The 20,806-nt window shown below is 45.3% G+C and overlaps 1 protein-coding gene across 2 annotated transcripts in view; it reads right to left on the reverse strand.

Moving 5' to 3' along the window:
- Positions 1–15,824, reverse strand: part of UQCC1 (ubiquinol-cytochrome c reductase complex assembly factor 1) — a 93,945-nt gene extending 78,121 nt beyond the window's left edge. The window contains exons 1-4 of one of the 2 annotated variants that reach the window (XM_075072352.1): positions 15,773–15,824; positions 9,087–9,191; positions 8,004–8,111; positions 2,600–2,707 (exon numbers count right to left, since the gene is read on the reverse strand). In XM_075072352.1, the coding sequence (XP_074928453.1) occupies positions 2,600–2,707; positions 8,004–8,111; positions 9,087–9,191; positions 15,773–15,796 (345 nt within the window). In that variant the 5' untranslated portion in view covers positions 15,797–15,824. The remainder of the gene's footprint in view (positions 1–2,599; positions 2,708–8,003; positions 8,112–9,086; positions 9,192–15,772) is intronic. The other variant, XM_075072353.1, reaches the window with a different exon arrangement.
- Positions 15,825–20,806: the final 4,982 nt, after the last annotated feature.

Below are 20,806 nucleotides of genomic sequence, written 5' to 3' on the forward strand. Positions count from 1 at the left end.
CACCCTGTCTGCCTTAATTGGTTCTAGCAGGTTCCTGATTACTCTAGTGCAGCCCCTGCTCTGGTCACTCAGGGAACAGAAAACTACTCAGCCAGTGACCAGTATATTTGCCCTCTACCAGACTCTTGTACCCCACTGGCCTGGGTCTGCCACAGGGGCTAAAAGAGAATCTCAGACGAAGACTTTGGTGATACAGATTTAACATGCCCCAAGACTTGGTAGTCTTGTTTATTGCCTTCCAGTGCAACATTAGCCTGTTCATTACATTTTCTAAAAATAGGATACAGGCAGTCCTCAACTTCATGTTCAAGTTACGACATTTCTACATTGACACCCTGATTCGACTTATGACTATAGGTTTCAAGTTTACGACACTCGGTCCTGCAATGGAGTAGACTGTGGTTCCGAGTTCCGACACAATTGTAAGGAACCGATTGTGTCATAAGTCTGAGGACTGGCTATATACAAATCAGAGACAGAGAGGAAAACTCTTAACTGCTCCCTTCCACTCACCATTGGGAAGGGACTGGGAGAAGTAGAGAATTCACAGCACTCTCCGTCCACCTGCTGTCCTTTGGGACTACTAGGGAACAATGAACCCACCATTTTAGGTGAACCCACCCCACAGGTGAACCATGAACCCACTGTACTAGCAGACCACCTAATCAGAATGTGCACTCTCTGCATTTTAAGACGGCACTTCAAAATACCAAAAGGTGAATTTAAGTCTGATCTGACTACAAGGACACTAGGGAAATAATTTCCAAAGGAGGAGACAGCTTTAAGGCACAACTGTTCTCCTCATTCAGTAGTCCTGAAGTTCTGCCAGAAAAATGGAAGATTTTGACATCCAAAGCTCTCTTAATCAGAATTATGCCTAAACTCTTAGGTGCCATTACAATTACAATTTACAATAGAAAATGCAATCCATTTGAGTTCAGACTTTGTGACAACAAAGATTATCAATGCAAAATTATTTCAGTTAAGATTTATGGAACTTTTGTTCTGATGTATTGTTACCACTGCACAATGACTGAAACCCATATTGTTAATATGGTCCCCGTCACATAATTAATTTTCATCCTGTCTTTATAATCCTCCATTAAATATATAACCCATTTTCATTTGTTTTATTTACAGTCTTTTCAATGACTCTTTTCACCATAGTACCTGAACATGTTACAGGCATTAATGAAATTATCCTCCCAACATCCCTGTGAGACAGAGTAGCATAATCACTATTTTAGGGATTGGAAAAACTGAGGCACAAATATTAAGTGATTTGATCAAGATGACACTGAAAATCTACAGCAGAGATCTCCAGCATCTGCCATATGTACTGTTAATTGCCAGTTATTGGAACATTCTCATTCTTTATTAATTCAGTGTTATTCGGAGAGAACTGAGCAGTACATATATACTCGTGAAGAAAAACCGAAAAGAAACAAGCCTCTCTAAATAAAATGCATTACCCCAAACACACACAGGCACCAATAACCACTGAAGACCAGATACCCACATTTAGATCTATAAAGGTGGACACCATTCAGTCACTATATACAAGGGAAGTTGAGTTATACACAAACTTAACCCAGATTTCAAATCATTTGAGATTAGCTCAAGAATTGTCATGTGACACTCAGCACTCAAATTCTTATTTTCATTTTTATTGCTATTCTCCTAGCATCTAGAGACCACGACAAGATCAGGGCCCTTAGTGCTAGGCACTGTACAAACACATAGTGAAAAGCGGCCCCTGCCCTGGAGAGTGTACAGTCTAAATAAGGAAGGCAAAGGGTGGATGAAATTTTACAGATGGGGAACAGAAAGAGATTAAGTGACTTATCCAAGGTCATACAAGGAGTCTGTGGCAAACCCAGGGAATGAACCCAGGTCTCTAGACTCAACCACAAAACCCATCCTCTCTGTAAGCCCAAGACCCTGGACCAAAAGCAAGTCGTAACAAAGCAAAGGAAGTGTGGTCCACCTTTGTTGGGACCAAGAGAGGAAGCAACATGCAACGCTCTTCGGCAAAACCCTTTAGACAACTTGGACTGGCGTTCACAAACTCCCAAAGGGAATTGCTGCCAGCTTCCATTGCTGGAGGGTAACTGTGATGTGGGAACTTTGATGGATGAATAAAGTGAGGAAATAGGTTTTTGGAATCCAAGTGGATTTCATTCATTTACACACCAAAATAATAAAACTCCTACTTGTGTGAATGGAGGTCCTGTGCATAAATCAAGGCAGGTTTGTGAGAGGTCTTTATATGGGTAATATGAATGGGACTGTGCCCATAAATATCCCTTCCATGTCACAAAGAACCTAGCTCTCAAAACAGATATAAAGTAACCAACTACACCTCTACCTCAATATAACGCAACCTGATACAACCACGAATTCGAATACAACGTGGTAAAGCAGTGCTCGGGGGCGGGGGGGGGGGGCGGGGAGCTGTGCACTCCGGCAGATCAAAGCAAGTTCGATATAATGCGATTTCACCTATAATGTGGTAAGATTTTTTGGCTCTTGAGGACAGCATTATATAGGGGTAGAGGTGTACAGGAAAATATTAAGACTACCAAATTAATTGTGTTACCCATTTGTTATATTTCAGTGGTCCAGTGAATCCCATTGCTTCTATTATCTTTGTGAAAGCACCCACTTTCTCTTCAGATGGCTGCAGGGAATCTTTTGCAGCAAGAAACTGTGAAGTAAAACAAGGTAAAATCAAATAAAACACAGAACCACACGTATTTATCCCAGCAATTCAATCTGATCATTTTAGACAAATAAAAAATAAATTGGAAATTTTAACTTCCATTATAAGTTGTCTTTATAAGTAATGCAGTGCACAAAACTAACATACCAGCACTCTTGAGAACACGCTACACCTATACACAGATTACTCACTGATTCATTTTATTCAGAGTGATAAGAATTTGTACACACACCTCCAGCCTACTTTATTCGGGGCCTAATCAATAAATTAAAGTAGAACTGTAAAACACTAAAGATTGTCCAGACACAGATACACTAAATCATATTAGAAGAACTGAAAGAAAATTACACAAAAGTTAGAAAATGACAGAATTAACATTCGTGCAATGTGAATCTGGTTACCTTATGTACACAGTCATATATGTTAAGGCAAAAGGGACCTTTAATGATCTTCTAGTCTGACTTCCTCTATTGCACAGATAATAGAATTTTACCCAATAATTTCTGTGTCAAACTTATAAATTGTGGTGGAGCTACAGTGTATTTTTAGAATCCATCTTCATTTAAATACATCAATTGATGGAGAACCCATCATATACCTTGGTAAGATAGTCCAGTGATTAATTTTCCTGATAAAAATGTACACTTTTTTAAAATGTTTGTTTTATGTCACCATTTCTAACAGGTATAGTTCAGAAATCTGCCTGCATGTGCTGTACCCTTCTATACCAATATTCCAATCATATGTATTATCCCACCAAGTCTCTACGATGCCAACTCTGTCACAGCCATGATTATTCACTAGTACTTCTAGTTCTGCCTGTTTATTCCCATACTTCTTAATGTCCTGTGCTGCTATGCTGACAACCTGGAATATGCATAGGCGGCCTGGGCCATATTTCAGCACCCAAAGTCAGATGTATTTGCCAGCCACATCACTGAGCAGATGGTGTGGCAGCAACAGGAGCAGGTCTTCTTCTATAGCAGTGGAACCAGGAAGCAGACAAAGAAGAAAAGCAACCAATAGTAAAAGACCAGTTCCTGGAGCAGGTTTACAGCCTGCGGCATCATCTCTGGGTTCAGAAAACCAGCATGGATTGGAGGGAAAGACCTGGAATGATCAGCAGTGGAGAGACCTACTAACTGTGGACATGCATCCGCATGGGTATTCACCCACGAAAGCTCATGCTCCAATAGGTTTGTTAGTCTGTAAGGCGCCATAGAACTCTTTGCCGCTTTTACAGATCCAGACTAAGGCCTGGTCTACAATACGCGTTTAAACCGATTTTAGCAGCATTAAACCGATTTAACGCTGTACCCATCCACACTACGAGGCCCTTTATATCGATATAAAGGGCTCTTTAAATCGGTTTCTATACTCCTCCCCAACGAAAAGAGTAGCGCTAAAATTGGTATTACCATATCGGATTAGGGTTAGCGTGGCTGCAAATCGACGCTATTGGCCTCCGGGCAGTATCCCACAGTGCACCACTGTGACCGCTCTGACAGCTCAATTCTGAATCTACTCGGATGCAGTGGCATGGTAAAAAGAAAGGCCCCGGCAAAATTTTGATTTTCATATTTCTGTTTGCCCAGCATGGAGCTCTTGATCTGCCGGTTGGCAATGCAGTCCCCATAAATCCAAAAAAGAGCCTCCAGCGTAGCTCTACGGGACATACGGATCTTGATCCCTGTATGGGGAACAAATCTGTTCTATCAATAGCTCTAACCATTCCAAAGTGTTTGAAAAAATACATAATGGAAGCCAGGACATGGACATGGGGTGAGGAGGTATGAGGACTTCCAGCTATCCACATGTCACACAGTTCTAGTATGCTCTGGTGAGCTCCCATATGCGTGTAGGGCAAACACATTTGTCTGGCGATGGTTCAGGGCTATTAGCTCGTCAATTTACTCCCCCCTCTCCCCCATGAAGAAAAGGAAGAAATCGTTTTTGACTTCTGTTGTCACACCTCATGTTAGGCTGATGCTGCTGGATAGATGCTGCTGCAGCAGTGAAGAGCAGTACTCCACTCCTTCCCTGCGCCTCCTGGCTGGATGGGTCAGTAGGACCTGGTTAGCCGTTCCTTGTTATTACCCTGTTGATGCTCTGGCTGGCTTCATGTACCTGGTCGGTGGGCACCTAGGTGAAATAGGAATGATTCTCGGTTCAATTCCAGTAGATGGTAAGAACAGCTTGGTAACTGTCCTCATCTAGCAAACTGGGGGTGAGCTCATCAGCCCTTCCTCCTTTTAAAGTGTTTGTAAGAAGATTCATGAGCGGGCTCTGGGATTCTTCCCTGCACCGCTGATTCCTGCTCTGGATCTAGTCATTAGCACGCGGAGGCTGCCTCCCCCTCATCTTCATCTCACTAACAAGTCACTGTTTCTTATTCCTGCATTTTTTATATACTCATGAACCAAATGGGGGGGCACTGCACGGTAGCCCAGGAGGTTGGAGGGACTGAAGGTGCGGTTGTTTTGCAGGGCACCCCCGTGAATGTGCATGTTAGCTCATCTTCTGCAGGATCGACATGGAGCAAGCTTGTGCCTCTCTGATACACTGGTTCTCTAGTAATTTTGTTCCCATATTCTAGGAGGACTGACCTATTTTAGGAACCTAAAGGAGGATGACTCGGGTCCTTCTAGTTTTGCTTTTGCGGCCACCGGCCAATCTACCAGGCCCAGTGATAGCAGCAGACAGTACAGAAGGACAGATAACATCACTCTCATTGCCAATTTACGCGGAGCAGGCAGACGGTACAAGAACGACTGCATAACTGTCTCTGCTATCATTCAAAAGCAAATGATGCTGCTCTTGTAGCGCTGTGGAGTTATCGCCTCTGTCCACGGCATCCAGTAATACTGGTTGACTGTAAAAAAAAAAAAAAATAAGCTGGACGGGCTTCATGGTTGCCGTCTGTGGTGATCTGCCGAGGCATCCAGGCGGAAAAAGGGCTGTGAAATGCATTGTCTTGGCGTTGCTTTCCAGAGGAAGGAATGAGTGATGACATTTACCCGAACTTACCCGCGACAATGATTTTTCCATCAGCCATGGCTTTCAACAGAATTCTTAAGGGGCGGGGGAGACTGCGGGATCATGGGATAGCTACGGATAGCTACCACAGTGCAACGCTCCGGAAATCGACGCTAGCCTCGGACCATGGACGCACACCGCTGAATTAATGTGCTTAGTGCGGCCATGTGCACTCGACTTTATACAATCTGTTTTATAAAACCGGTTTATGTAAAATCGGAATAATCCCGTAGTGTAGAAGTACCCTAACACAGCTACCCCTCTGATATTTAACTGTGGTATGTAACCTATCATTTAAATCAGCTTCTGTATCAGACGACTGAAGGGTAGCTAAGGTGATGCCAATATTTAAAAAAGGCTCCAAAGGCAATTCCAGCAATTACAGGCCAGTAAACCTAACTTCACTACCAGGAAAAATTTTTCAGGACAAGATGCCTGTCTTGACTGCTACTCCATTTCTCCCACATATACCTCCATGCTTTCTTTCATACTGCCTTTCCCTTACACTGGGGAAAGACACTGTAAAAATCTGTAAAGCCACTACTTTGTTCTTTTTAGAGTTTAGTTCTGCCATAATGCCTACAAACCATTGACATCTGACTAAGCCTATGCCAGTAGCAAGCTGGGACTGTTGTCAGGCATTGTATGTGAATTTTATTGTTCCTTCGTTTTCCCAATCCGCTCCCCTTCTTCTATCTTGTGCACCTCTTGTATTTTGTCATTTTCTTAGCCTGCAACCTCTATGGAGCAAGGACCACCAGAGTTGGCATTTGTATTATGGTAATACCTCTAGGCTATCACCAAAGACAAGGACCCATTGTGCTAGGCACTGAACAAAAACATAACGGAGATGGGTTCTGCCCCAACGAGATTACAATCCAAGTATAAGACAAGAGGCTACAGTAGATGTAATGAACAGATGCGGGTAGAAAAGGAAACAAAACAATCCTGGTCAGCAGGATATGCCATGTTCACAGCACACCATCGTTAGTTACCACTATTAATATTTAGTATGACAGCATTAAACATTTAGTGAATAGCAAAATTTGCTATATCTCCCATCATCCCCCCCAACACCTTCACACACCAGAAAGAGAGGGGAAGCATCCAGTCCCCTTTAAAAGTGGGGGCAACATTTCTGTCTCTTTTCTCCTGAGGGAGACAAGGAAGAATCTGCCCCCTATTATCACTTCTCTTCCCATCTCAGCCCCATCCCTCGCAGGGCCATTTGTTGGACCTTTCCCAGCAGCTCCCTGTCACCCAGTTGGGGAGAGAGCCGGGAACATGACACTTAGTGCTCTGCCTCCTGGAGGGATACCTGGCAGCTCTCAAATCACTGGCCTTGGTCTGTGATAACGTCTACTCTATAACATTTAGTGTTCTGACCAAGTAAGCTCATCCCCTGGACTATTTAAAAAATTCATCACGTAGAAACCTATAAATGTAGGGCTAGAAGAGACCTTAAGAAGTCATCCAGTCCAGCCCCCTGCTCTGAGGCAGGACCAAGTAAACCTAGACCATCCCTGACAGGTGTCTGTCCAGCCTCTACTTAAAAATCTCCAATGATGGCGATTCCACAATCTTCTTTGAAAGCCTACTCCAGAGCTTCACTATCCTTACAGTTAGAAAGTTTTTCCTAATATCTAAGCTAAAATTTCTCTTGCTGCCAATTAAGCCCATTATTTCTAGTCCTACCTTCAGCGGACATGAAGAACAATTGATCACTGTCCTCTTTATAACAGCCCTTAACATATTTGAACATATTATCAGGTCCCTCCTCAGTCTTCTTTTCTCAAGACTAAACATGCCCAATTTTTTTAATCTCTCCTCACAGGACAGGTTTTCTAAACCTTTTATCATTTTTGTTGCTTTCTTCTGGACTCTCTTTCTTTACCTCTTTCCTAAAGTGTGGCACCCAGAACTGGACACAATACTCCAGCGGAGGCCTCACCAGTGCTGAGTAGAGCGGGACAATTACCTGCCACGTCTTACATCATACTCAGAGTAGTTACCAGTCTTCGCACCCACCTTATAGCAATTTCATCTACAGCACATTTCCCTAGTTGGCTTATGAGCATGTCATAAATGCCTTACTAAAATCAAAATGTAGCACATCTACTGTTTCTCCTCATCCACTAGGCCAGTAATGCTGTCAAAGTTATCCTGTCACAAGTTAAAGGTGTCTGTACAATGATTGCTACAATGAAGCCTCTGATAATAAACAATAGTATCAAACTATTCTAACCTGATCAGTGCTGTGAAGCATTCTCCTTTGCTGTGTTATTGCACCACTGGTTTGTATCAATCCACCACACACTTTATTCAACTGGGGTCGGCCAGTCTCATGCCTCTGCTTAAAGTGGCAAAAGAGAAGTGAGAACAGTGTTAAGGAATAAGCACTAAAATTGTGTGACATTCAAACATTCATTAATTTACAGTCAGAGAATTTACAGATGAAAAAGGCCTATTAGGTCATCAAGCCCATCTCTCCCGGCCCAGTGCAGGTTTATTCCCTACTGTGCATTTGGTAATATTTTGAATATCCTGTGGAACGGGCTGGCAGTCCCACGCATCTTAACATCACACACTTTGTCCTGAAATTTAACCTAGATTTTCTCTCAGATTTTTGTTCCATTAATCCCAGTTATACCTCCTTGTACAACAGTTAATAATTCCTCTCTCCTTGGCGTTAACACCCTTCCAATGCCAAAGATGTTTTAAATGGGTTGGTGATTTGATACTATAGTTATCGGAGTCCTATAAAAATGATACACCGGGTTACACAATCAGGTCACCCCCACTCCATAACCAGTTACTGCTTAGCCAAGCTCCACATATTTAGTTCTTATGTGAAACACAATTAGTAAACAAACATGGGTTGCGGTGTTTTCATGGCCTGCATGACAGATTTATATCTTCACCATCTAATCTAGCTGAAGTGGTTCACCCTTTATCCAGTGTCTAATAGACATGGGCTTGAACAGAAGTAATGACTGTGGGCTGGGGGAAACAGTCAGAAGAACTCTCTGAGATTATTTCAGCTCCCTTAATTATAGAATCATAGAAGATTAGGGTTGGAAGAGACCTCAGAAGGTCATCTAGTCCAGCCCCCTGCTCAAAGCAGGACTAACCCCAATTAAATCATCCCAGCCAGGCCTTTCATTTCAGTTTTACAAGATCCCTTTTTCTAGAGGCTGAGGTAGCAGCACTAACAAGGACTATCCCCCGCCACTCTCATGTGCTAGAAGACTGTGACCTTTTATTTCATATGTGAGGACCTACGCAAATCCCCAATTCTTACACGCTTTAGAATAACGAAATATCCTACCTGAAGAGTGCCATAGAGCATTCTGTCCCACTGTGCTTGGGGCAAGGTTGATTGTATTAATCCACTGCATACTGTAATCCATTGAGGCATTCCAGTCTGGCACTTCTAGAATAGAGAGATCAGCAAGCACACAGTAACCAGCAGTGAAGGGAACATCCCAGGATTCATATATTCTACTGGAAACCAGCAAAAAGAGAAGACTGCTGGGATTTCCAGCTACATAATAACTATTAGTTGTGGGTTGTCATAAACAGATAGTAGGAGTTAGTAGAACAAAAGTACTTTATATCTCTTTTGACTGTAAAGGGTTAACAAGTTCAGTAAGCCTGGCTGTCACCTAACCAGAGGACCAATCAGGGGACAGGATACTTTCAAATCTTGAGGGAGGGAAGTTTCTGATGTGCGCTGTTAGTTTTTGGTTGTTTTCTTCTTGGTTCTGAGGAGTGACCAGAAACGTAGCAACCAGGTTCTTCCAATCCAGGTCTCTGTGTCATTCAAAATAAGTGAGTACTAGTAGATAGGCGAGTTTAGGCTTATGTTTGTTTTTCTTTGTTTGCAACTGTGCATTTGGCTGGAAGAGTTTCAAATTTAAAATCCTTCAGCAAATATAGCAAAATATATTGTACTTGATACTTAGGGCGGAGTATTCCCAGTGTCTATAGCTGAAAAACCCTTATACCAATACCATCTTAAATTTACACAAAGATAATTTTACTGTTTTTCTCTCCTTAATTAAAGCTTTTTTCTTGTTTAAGAACCTGATTTGGTTTTTTTTATTCTAGTTGAGACCGCCAGGAGACTGGGTTCTTGGATTCGACCCAGTGAATTGGTGTGGGAGGAGAGAGAGAGGCTAAATTCTCTTCTGTTGTTAGGATTATTGTCTCTCTCAGGGAGAGGAGAGAGAAGAGGGGGAAGGTGCATTTTCCTCTCTGTTAAGATTCAAGGAGTTGAATCACAGTGATCTTCCAGGTAAACCCAGGAGGGAAGCCTGGAAAGTAACGGTGGGGGAAAGGGTTTACTTTCCAAGTAAGATCCAGAGGTCTGGGTCTTGGAGGTCCCCGGCAAGGTTTGGGGGACCAGAGCTTGTACCAGGCACTGGAATCCTGGTTGGTGGCAGCACTATAGATTCTAGCTAGAATCAAGTTAGAGGAATCATGCTGGTACCCACCCGTCTTTTGGACGCTAGAGTTCAGGTGGGAATTGTACGTGACATGCTGTCGCAGCTGGAATGAATAGATAAATAGATAGATAGAGAATACAAGTCAAAAAGGCCAGTGAGCGTTTTATTTCTCTCCCTCCTAGCTATCTGCAGGCAGACTGAGAGGTTTCGGTTTAGAAGCAAAAGCCAGTAGGATTTTTTCTCTCTCTTTCCCTGCTAGCTATGTGTAAAGCAGGCTAGAGGAGATTGTTTTAAAAGCAAAGGTCTGCAAATTTTTTTTGGTCTCTCCCTTCTGACTACTCTGAAGGCAAAGGCACTAGGGTTTAACGAGGATCTTTGTTAAACAACGGGACTCCAGTTGTGAGTCACCATACACCAGCAAAACACTTTTGCAAATAAAGAAAACAATCAAAAAGACTAAAACCGCCTTTATCCTGACACTTACTAAAATTAGAACAGAAGAGATTTTTTCAGAAAGATTGGAGGAATCTGCTTACATGTCTGGTCCCTCTCAGAACCCAGAGAGAACAAAAACCAGAACTAACAGCACACACAGAAACTTCCCTCCCTCAAGATGTGAAAGTATCCTGTCCCCTGATTGGTCCTCTGGTCAAGTGACAGCCAGGCTTATTGAACTTGTTAACCCTTTATAGTCAAAAGAGATATAAAGTACTTTTGTTCTACTAACTCCTATTATCTGTTTATGACATGGGCATTCAAGAAAATCAAAACAATGCAAAGGCAGCTATTCCTATCAACTTGATGGTCATCCATACCAAATTCACACAGGAATACCCTACGCTGTTTTGAAGTCACACTGTGACCTAAGAACCCCGTAATGCCAACTGGTAAGTTGGTTACAGAAATATACAGATTTTGGTATGTACATTCTGATTCACCAACAAATGTCAGGTGAGGTCTCAAAATGAAAGCTGGTGTCAAACTGGTCATTAATATCGTTGGTTAATGTATGTACAGATACCATGGAATAGGGTGACCAGATGAGACACGTGAAATATCGGGACGCGGGCAGGGGGTGCTGGCGGAGCAAAAAAAAAAAACAACCCCAAGAGCTGGCAGCAGAGGAAAAAACAAAAACAAAAGCAAAAAGAGCTGCCAGAGCATAGGAAAAATTGGTGGGAGCTGAACACTTACTGACAGCTCCATGCCCCGCCCCCCTGCACCAGCTCGCCTCCGCTGCACCTCCACCTCCCCTGAGCTGACTGCCACATCCTGCTTCTCCCCCCTCCCTCCAGCACTTGTGCTGCCATACAGCTAATCAGAGCAAGCCTGGGAGGGAGGGGTGAGGAGGAGGAATGCTGCGTGCTTGGGGAAGAGGCGGGGCCAGGGCGGGGATTTGGGGAGGGATCCAATGGGGCTGTGAGGGGGCAGGGCTGGGGGCAGGGCAAAGGCGAGAATTTGGGGAGGGATCCAATGGGGGAGGAAAGGGGTAGAGTCGGACACCAGGGCAGGGGGGGCGCAAGCCCCCTCCGCCTGTGCGCCGGAGGGCAAAATTCGGGACAATTTGCATCCCAACCAAACATCAGTCAGGACGTGGGACAAACAAGTAAATATCGGGACAGTCCCGAGAAAATAAGGACATCTGGTCACCCTACTATGGAATTTTTTGTATATACACTGAAAATGTTTGTAAAGTCTATATCAAGGTGTTGGTCACTAGCAGAGGTGAAAAACAGGTTTTCCCCCCAGAGAGGAGGTAAGAAATGTCCCTCTCTCTCTGAGGATGTATATACTCGATCATAAGACGGTTCATTTATAAGCCAATCCCCCTCCAAATCGATAAGTAAAAATGGAAAATTTTTATAACCTGTTTATAAGCTGACCCTATAATTCAGGGGTCAGCAAACGCTGGCTCCTGGGCCATCAGGAAAAGCCGCTGGTGGGCCGAGATGGTTTGTTTACCTCAAGCGTCTGCAGCCACGGAGGTAAACCTAAGTAAATAAAGTCTCCCAGCGCACCAGCTGCTTACCCTGATGGGCTGGGACAGCAACTGGTGGGGATTTTTTTGGGGGGTGGGGGGGGGAGAAGCTGAGAGTCAGGGGAGTAACCCGTGACCACCCTCCACATGACCTCACTGTTAGGGGGCTTATTCCTTCACCCTCTTCCTTCCCTGGTCCTTCTCGCATGAACAGAGAGCAACAATACCCGAAGTCCAAAGGCGCAAACAATTCGATGTTTATTGGGGTTGTCATAGTTTTCTTTCCCAAATCTGAACCTTAGCGTCTAGAAAATGAAATACTAGCATGAATCCTCTAAGCTTAATTACCAGCTTAGATCCTGTAGTGCTGCCACCAATCAGGACATTGGGTGGAGGCCCTGATTAGCTCCGGTCTCCCCAAGAACCTGTCCGTGGGACTCCAGACTCAATTCCTTGCGTCTCAACAACAAGGGAAATAACCCATTCCCTTCCCCCTCTTTCTTCCTTAGAGAGAGATAAACACAGAGCAGATTTCCCCTCCCCCGTCTTTTCCTTTCTCCCACCAGTTCCCTGGTGTCTATACAAGATAACCAAAAGATCAATTAGATTCTAAAAAAAAAAAAAAAAAAAAAAAAAAAAAAGGGAAACTTTAGTAAAGAAGGAAAAAACAAAATGTCTCTGTAATCAAGATGAAATTTTACAGGGTCTGTTAGCTTAAAAAAAAATGGATAAACAGCCCTATCCAGAAAAATTCAATTTAAAATTTTCCAGCAAACTACCCATTTGCACATAAAGAAAAAAAAAAAAATAAAAAGACTTAAACCGCCTTACTTACTCACTATTCTGAATAGATAAGAGGACTGTAGCTGGAGATTGCAGAAACTGGTTTTACCTCTAGTCCTGTCCGACCCAGAGAGAACAAAACAAACCCAAACCCACAAACAAGGCTTCCCTCCCTTGAGATTGAAAGTATCTTGTTTTCCTGATTGGTCCTCTGGTCAGGTGTTGTTTGTTAACCCTTTCCAGTGAAAGAACATTAACCTTAGCTATCTGTTATGACAGGGGTGAACTTCTAGCAAGCACAATTCCAGTTTCCTTCCTTAGTGTCGCCCTTTCCACTCTGACACCACAGAGCCTTTGCCTGTGTCCCTCTTCCTGTTCCCTATCCCTGTTCCATTCCCCTTTTAGCAAACGTGATCCGAATTCCCCCATCCCCAGTCCCTGTCCATTTCCTATTCCCTTCCCCCACCCGACTTGACTGCAGACTATATAGCAAACCTGAGTTTTGCTTAGCTATACCTAACCAATCACTTTACTGAATTTAACTAACCAATCCTAACTATTGTAACATAGTTTTAAACCAAGTATCCCTACCACCTTAACTGGTTTACCCCAACAAAATTAATTATCCAGTATACAGAAACAATTAAGAACAGACCGAGGGACATTGCACTACGAACATACAAAACATACAGAAGTGAGGATTTCACACCTACATCTATACAGACATAAGAGTTCTCCAGCTGTGTCTATTGATAAGTGAGTTCTTGCCCGACAGGATGCGATCAAACTAAGTTTTCTTTTACATCTTCTAGGCTCTTCCCTTTTTCTGGAGGTGATGGGAATATCAGGACAGGACTGTATTCTAATAGCCCAATAGCACCTTATTTCAATGTGACTAGTTTGGAATGTGAGGATGTGACCATACACTTCCCAGCTTATGGCTGCCTAACTATATCTTAGCTGAAGGCCTTAGCCTGTCACAGTAAGAGAAGGCCACTACAAAGACAGTGATTTTTGATTCTCTCTTTTACACCTCTGTAACTAGCTAAGTGATAAGAATACACCTAAATTCTTGAAGTATAGGCCTTTGCAGACAGGCCTGAATATATATATCCTAACACCCACCCCTAGCTCAGGACCCCCCCACTCTCTCTATCCCATCCCTTCCCATCTTATCTGGAGAGGGCCAGGGAAGGATGTCTCTGGCCTGGCCAGAGCTCCTCCAGCAGGCTGGGCAGTGCAGCTGCAGCATGCTCCAGCCGGCCAGATCAGGCAGCACGGCTGCAGCGTGCTCCGGCGGGCCAGATCGGGCGGCACGGCCACAGCGTGCGAAGCTGCAGCTGCTTCAGAGGCTGTCCCTGGACTGGGAATACTGGAAGGCCAACCAGAGTTGGAAGGGCCTCATTCTGAATCTGGCATGTTGCACCACGGACATGCATGCTGCCATGTGACCCAGGAGTTGAAGGTACACCCTTGCTGTCGTCACAGGGAAGGTCGTGACTGAGGCTACGAGACCTTTGAGTCTCTCGAATCTGTCCCAGGGAAGAGAGGCTGTGGCCTCTATGGAGTCTAGCAGAACTACTACTTTGTGCTTGTGCACCATTGTGCTAGGTACTGTGCAATTCTTAGTTGGTCCCTAGGTGCTACCACAATAAATATGATTAATAATAAGAGCAGAGACTCAGACACGCACTTTCACTGCTACCAGAAGGACATGTGAGTTAAGATGGAAGAGATGTGCCTTCTCTATATACTAAAGTGTTAGAAGATCAGATTTTTGTCTCTGATGCTAACTGGACAAACTGCAACAATGACTAGTAGATATTGAATGAATAAAAAGTTTAACATTCAGGAAGTTAACTCAGCAGGTCACAGAGAACTGCAAACAGTAATTCTTGACGTAAGCATCCTGACATACAGGTTCCAACAAGTGAAAAGATCCTGAAATAAAAATCAGAAACTTCTACAAAGAACGGGGAAAGAAGGATTTAAAACCTCTGATGTGGGCCATGTTTGATGCCCCTATTCATGAATAAAGATCAAGAAAGAAACACCTGTAAAGTGTAAGCTAATCCGTATTTGGGAGGGGTGGAGGAAAAGAGGTGTTTGAATGGCTGTTGAAAAACCACCATATGGAACAAAGGAGTCCAAACAAAATATTTCTAATTCAGAATCTTTTCGAAACATAAATATTTGTACTACTGGAGAGGATGGAAGTGCCAGGCTGGTGTATCCCAAACACTGTAACCTTGTGCTCCCAGCCCAGCTCCCCTTACCAGGACCAGCTCCAGGCACCAGCCCAGCAAGCAGTTGTTTGGGGCAGCACGTCCAGGTCTTCGGAGGCAATTCAGCAGCAGCTCCCTCGGTCCCTCTCGGAGCGAAGGACCAGCCACCGAATTGCTGCCGAAGACTGAAGCGGAGACTGTAGAGCTGCAGATCTCGATCGCTGTTTTGTTTTGTTTGTTTTTTTGCTGTTTGAGGTAGTAAAAACCCTAGAGCCGGTGCTGCCCCTCACGTACCACACACATCACCATCAACAACGGGACACAGCGCGGAGCCAAGGCTCTGTTAAACGCCGCTGGGAAGTTACCAGACATGCTCAGGCAAACCCGCCCCCCCAGGGTAACGGAGCCGGGGGCCGCCACTCCCAGGGCCCTGTCACCCGCGGAGACCGCAGCCCCCCGGTGCATTTGTCGGCGGCTCCTGAGCCAGGCCGTCCGCGCTGCAGGGAGGCTCTGAACCCGGCCGGACACAGAAGCTGGAGCCGTGGCTCGGGCTTCAACTCTGACCCATCCCTTCACTTACCACTGCTCTTACCAACGCCGCCATGACACTCAGAAGCACTTCCGGAACATGGTAACTACTTCCGCTTCTCACAGGCTAGCGGGCGGAATCAAAACTGCGCGTGCGCGTAAATCTCCCTATTCGGCCTCCTTAGTTCGCACGCGCTGCAGAGAGTAAGAACTGTTGCGTGCGTAGTCACTATACGTCACATGTCGGGGCGGAAGTGTGTACCAGTCCCGTACCTTGCCCAGCAGCCCTGCCTGCTACTGCGCTTCGAGGGCGCTGCTCTGGGACCAGCCCATCCCCCTCCATGCGCCCGCTGAGCAGCTCTGTGAGCCGCGTGGCAGAGGGGGGCTCACTGGGAAAGCCCAGCCCGGGGGGAGGGCAGCGTGGAAGCAAGTGCTTGTGGGAGAGCAGAAAAACGAGGGTGGAAGGTGGCTGCCTCGTGGCTGGAGGCTGGGAACAGGAGGCAACGTGACAGGCCCCCTCCCCGAGAGGGTGGGGAGGTGGTTAGGAAGAGCTTCAGGTTGCTTGGAACCATGGGTCCAGCAGGGTGACCTTAGTGCCTGACTTTAGAGTCAAGTATCAGAGGGGTAGCTGTGTTAGCCTGGATCTGTAAAAGCAGCAGAGTGTCCTGTGGCACCTTATAGACAGACATATTGGAGCATGAGCTTTCATGGGTGAATACCCACTTCGTCAGCTGCATATAGTGGAAATTTCCAGAGGCAGGTATAAATGCACAAGCAGGAATCAGGCTAGAGATAACAAGGTTAGTTCAATCAGGGAAGATGAGGCCCTCCTCCAGCAGTTGAGGTGTGAACACCTAGAGGAGGAAGTGCTTTTGTAGTTGGCAAGCCATTCACAGTCTTTGTTTAATCCTGAGTTGATGGTGTCAAATTTGCAGATGAACTAAAGCTCATTAGTTTGACACCATCAGCTCAGGATTAAACAAGACTGTAAATGGTTAGCCTACTACGAAAGCAGTTTCTCCTCTCTTGGAAGGATGGTCCAGTGGTTGGGGCATTTGCCTGCAGCTTGAGGCCCCAGTTCAAGTCTCTGCTGTGCACAATTTCTTTTGACCTTGGGCAAGTCATGTAGGCTCCATGCCTCAGTTTCCCATCTGTAAACTGGGAACAATAGAACTTTCCTACCTTACAGGGGTGTTGTGAGAATCAATACATTAAAGAGTGTGAAGAGTTCAAGTACTATGATAATGGGGGCATGTAAGTATGGTAGGTAAAAAATAGTGGAATGTTGATTAAAGTTTGGGTTTTTTCCCCCAGAAAACCTAAAGTAAGGGGATACTGTTATTCTAGTGCAGAAATTTTGGATGTAAGGCTCTCTCAAATATGGAACACGTAGAATCTTTGGGAGACTGTGATGGGATGCATAAACCCCACACTGGAAAAGAAGGGGTTGAATAAGTACTCTGGGCCCAGGAGGCCCCGTTCCATGGCACCTTCCATAGGCACTGACGCCATGGGTGTTCCAGGTCCAGAGCACCCAGAGAAAACTCAGCACCCATCGGCAGCCCTGAGTATCAGCTCCTCCCCCTCCATCCCAGTGCCTCCCGCCTGTCATAGACTTTAAGGTCAGAAGGGACCATTATGATCATCTAGTCTGACCTCCTGCACAATGCAGACCACAGAATCTCACCCACCTACTCCTATAACAAACCCCTAACCTAAGTCTGTGTTATTGAAATCCTCAAACTGTGATTTGAAGACCTCAAGCTCAAGTCATGATCAGCTGTTCAGCAGCATTCCAGAGGGGCTAGGGGGGAGAAGGTAGGAGGGGGGAACCTGGGACAGAGAAGGGGTCGAGCATCCCCCAGGAACTGGTGAAGTTGGTGCCTCTGGCACCTACAAAGCCTGCATAGGCTGGAGGAGAATCTTAAAAAGGGAAGCAGAGTGGCTCACTGGTTTGTAGACAGTGGAAGTGAGCTGACCCACCCTCTGAGCTCCTGGGACTTGGCTATAGTAATCTGACTAAGCCTATTGAGAAGGCACCTGTCACCCTCTGGAGGTTAGAGATTTTATGTTTTAGTTCTTTATCCTGTGGGAAGAGAGGGAACTGGTAGGAAGTGATCTGGGAGGCAGCTGCGTAGCACCCCAGGGTGCAGGACATAGCTGCTTACTGTTGGGCCCTGGATCAGAGCCTAGTGGAGAGGGTAGGCCTGGGCTCTGCTATCAACCCCAAAAGGAGGACAACTACAGTGGCCTGTCCCTGTCTCCCTAGTTGGGGGAGAAAACCCTGAAGATAAAAGGGTGCAGACTGTGAGATCTTGACCCAAGTGCGGGGGAGCTTTGAGTCCCCTGCTTAATCCTGAAGGCTCTTTCTCTATACATACCCTGAGAAGGGCAGACTTGAAAACATGATCTGGACAGTCACTGGAAGGACAGACCACTGAGGAGTGGCAGTAAGAAAGGGAGATGTCCAGGAGGAAGACAACCTGCCACACCCCATCCAACCCTTAGGCAGCACAGGTGGTAAACATCCCCCTTCACATAGGCACTCAGAGCCATGTAATTTATGCCAGCAGCAGACTCAGAGCATTTAGAGCTCACCAAAACAAGGGATTTCTGGTTCACGGGGGAAAATTGCAACTGAGAAATCCCAAAATAGTTTTGTTTTCAGAAACACCAACACATGGGTTAAATCTGCTCCCTGGGGCCCCAACAGCAGCTAAGTGAAATTGACATTCTTGTCAGTTTTACCACTGCTAGTAGCCCAGATTGGCAGCCCAGGGAGCCAGCTAGCCTGGGAGTCTGGAAGCCCTGGAATATTTGTATATATTTATTTTTATTTATGTTTCTAAGTGCAGTCAAAAAAGAGAGAAGTGACAATCCCTAATCTCCAGGTGCCCTTCGCAGTTGTTTTAAAAATGCAAAAATGCATAAAGACAAAATCAGCGTAATTCCTAGAGACTAATTTTAGCTCTAACAGGCCAACGAGCTCTCCAAAGAAGGATGGACGGTGCTCACTGAATGAGCAGCTATTCAGTATTTCTCTTGCTATTCATTGGTCAGTGTGGGGCTCTAGATCTTATTTACTGCATGCTCCTCAAACCCTTTGTGCTAGTCATTGCTATGCTTTGGGTGCTTCACAAATATTAATGAACTTATTTTCACAACACTCCTGTGAGATGAGGGAGGCCATTATCTTGATTCATCCCCTAAGTAATATCCATCCTGTGTACTGAATGAAGCTGGGATCCTGTGGGAAAAAATAGTGTGACACCTTGTAATGGCAGAGTGTATCAAAATGCATATGCACAAGGAGGTAAAGTAAGGTTGCCCAGGCAGTCTAAATTCTGGCATTTCCTGACTTTTGAGTGCTTTACTTTGCAACCTTAACTATACGTACAAAACTGCATTTAAATAATTTAGTAGATTTACACACACCCTGAAATACAGAATTTGGAACCATATTAACTCCTATATTAGACAGCAGGGTTGTGGCCTTTAGATACTGTCACGGAGTCTGGGGGTTCCAGCCCTGCACCCCTCTTCTTGGGACCCTCAGTGACTTTTATCCAGCCAATAAAACAGAAGGTTTATTGGACAACAGGAACACAGGTTACAGCAGAGCTTGCAGGCACAGTCAGGACCCCTCCACTGAGTCCTTCTGGGGGTTCAGGGTGCTTGGATCCCAGCTAGGATACCCTGAATTCCGCCCACAGCCCCAAACTCAAACTGTCCTGCCTTTCCTCCTCCGGCCGAATCCTTTGTTCCCTTCTCCTCCGCCCAGGTGCTCCCCCACCCCCCGCCGGGTCGGGTTACAGCCTCAGCACCTGTCCGTCACCTAAAGACATCCCCTGCTCTCCCATCCCCCACACAGACAGCCCCTACTCCATCACAGATACACACCACAGACTTGTGCCAATTGAGACAATTGCTAGAGGTAGTTGTAGGTCTTACTGGAGCCCTAGGCAAAACTAGCAGTGTGAACCAAAGGCTATGACCAAAGTAGGCCTAGTCTTGGCAGAATAGTAACACACTTGGTGTCCGCTAACCAAGCAAGCATATTCCTGACCAGAGAGGATTGTACAAAAATACACAGATGTCAAGTAAATACATAGATCTCTCAAATATATTCCTAAGAGATGGTACAAGAACACACCTATGATGGGTTTCCCCACACCCTGGGGTGCCACCTGGAACTGGAGTCCCACAGAGCCTCCTGACTTACCAGCTTCGGTTCCCTTTCATACTGTGCTGCTGTGACAAGCTGCAGACCACTCCCAGTCCTGCACTCCCACCAGCATTCACACAAGCAAGGACAGATCCAGCTGCAGTTACATGCAGGCTCTGGCCAGCCACTGCACGCACCACAAGGGAGAGGGCTACAGCCAAAGTACCCCCAGCTCTGCAGCCAACGTACCCCCCAGCTCTGCAGCCTAGGACCCCAGAGCTGTACCAGCCTGTCCTGGTTAAAAACCCACTCAGTATGAATTTATTACCCAGTTCATCCCTCCCTTGATGTGGAGAGGAATATGCACAATGCCTTCGTTAACTGATTTTCCCCCAGACACTTCACTTACAGGCACACTGGTTTAGATAAAGCATAAAATAAGTTTATTCACTACAGAAAGATAAGTGATTATAAGTAATAGCAAATAAACAAAAACACATATTAAGCCTGTCATACTAGATGGATTGGATTTGTATTAGCAGTTTCTCACCCTGACTGACAATACAAACAGTCCACCAGGTTTCCATACACAGGCTAGAAATCCCTTTAGCCTGGCCCCAGCACTTCCCCCCAGTTCAGTCTTTGTTCCTCAGGTGTTTCCGGAGTTCTCTTGTGTGTAAGACCACAAGATGAGGTCACACTTCACCTTATATAGCTTTTCCATATGGTGGAACCCTTTGTTCCAAACTCAGTTCCCACGTCAGCTTCTGGAAAAAATACAGATACCAAAATGGAGTTCAGTGTCATATGGTCTGGTCACATGCCCTAGGCATGCTTTGCTGAGTCATAGCAGCCATTACTCATAGGCTGTTTGGAGCGTTCTCAGGAAGACTCATCAGGTGGGGGATAAGCTTCTCCCAA

Source organism: Chelonoidis abingdonii, chromosome 14 (assembly GCF_003597395.2).
Source record: "Chelonoidis abingdonii isolate Lonesome George chromosome 14, CheloAbing_2.0, whole genome shotgun sequence".
NCBI classification, from domain to species: Eukaryota; Metazoa; Chordata; order Testudines; family Testudinidae; genus Chelonoidis; species Chelonoidis abingdonii.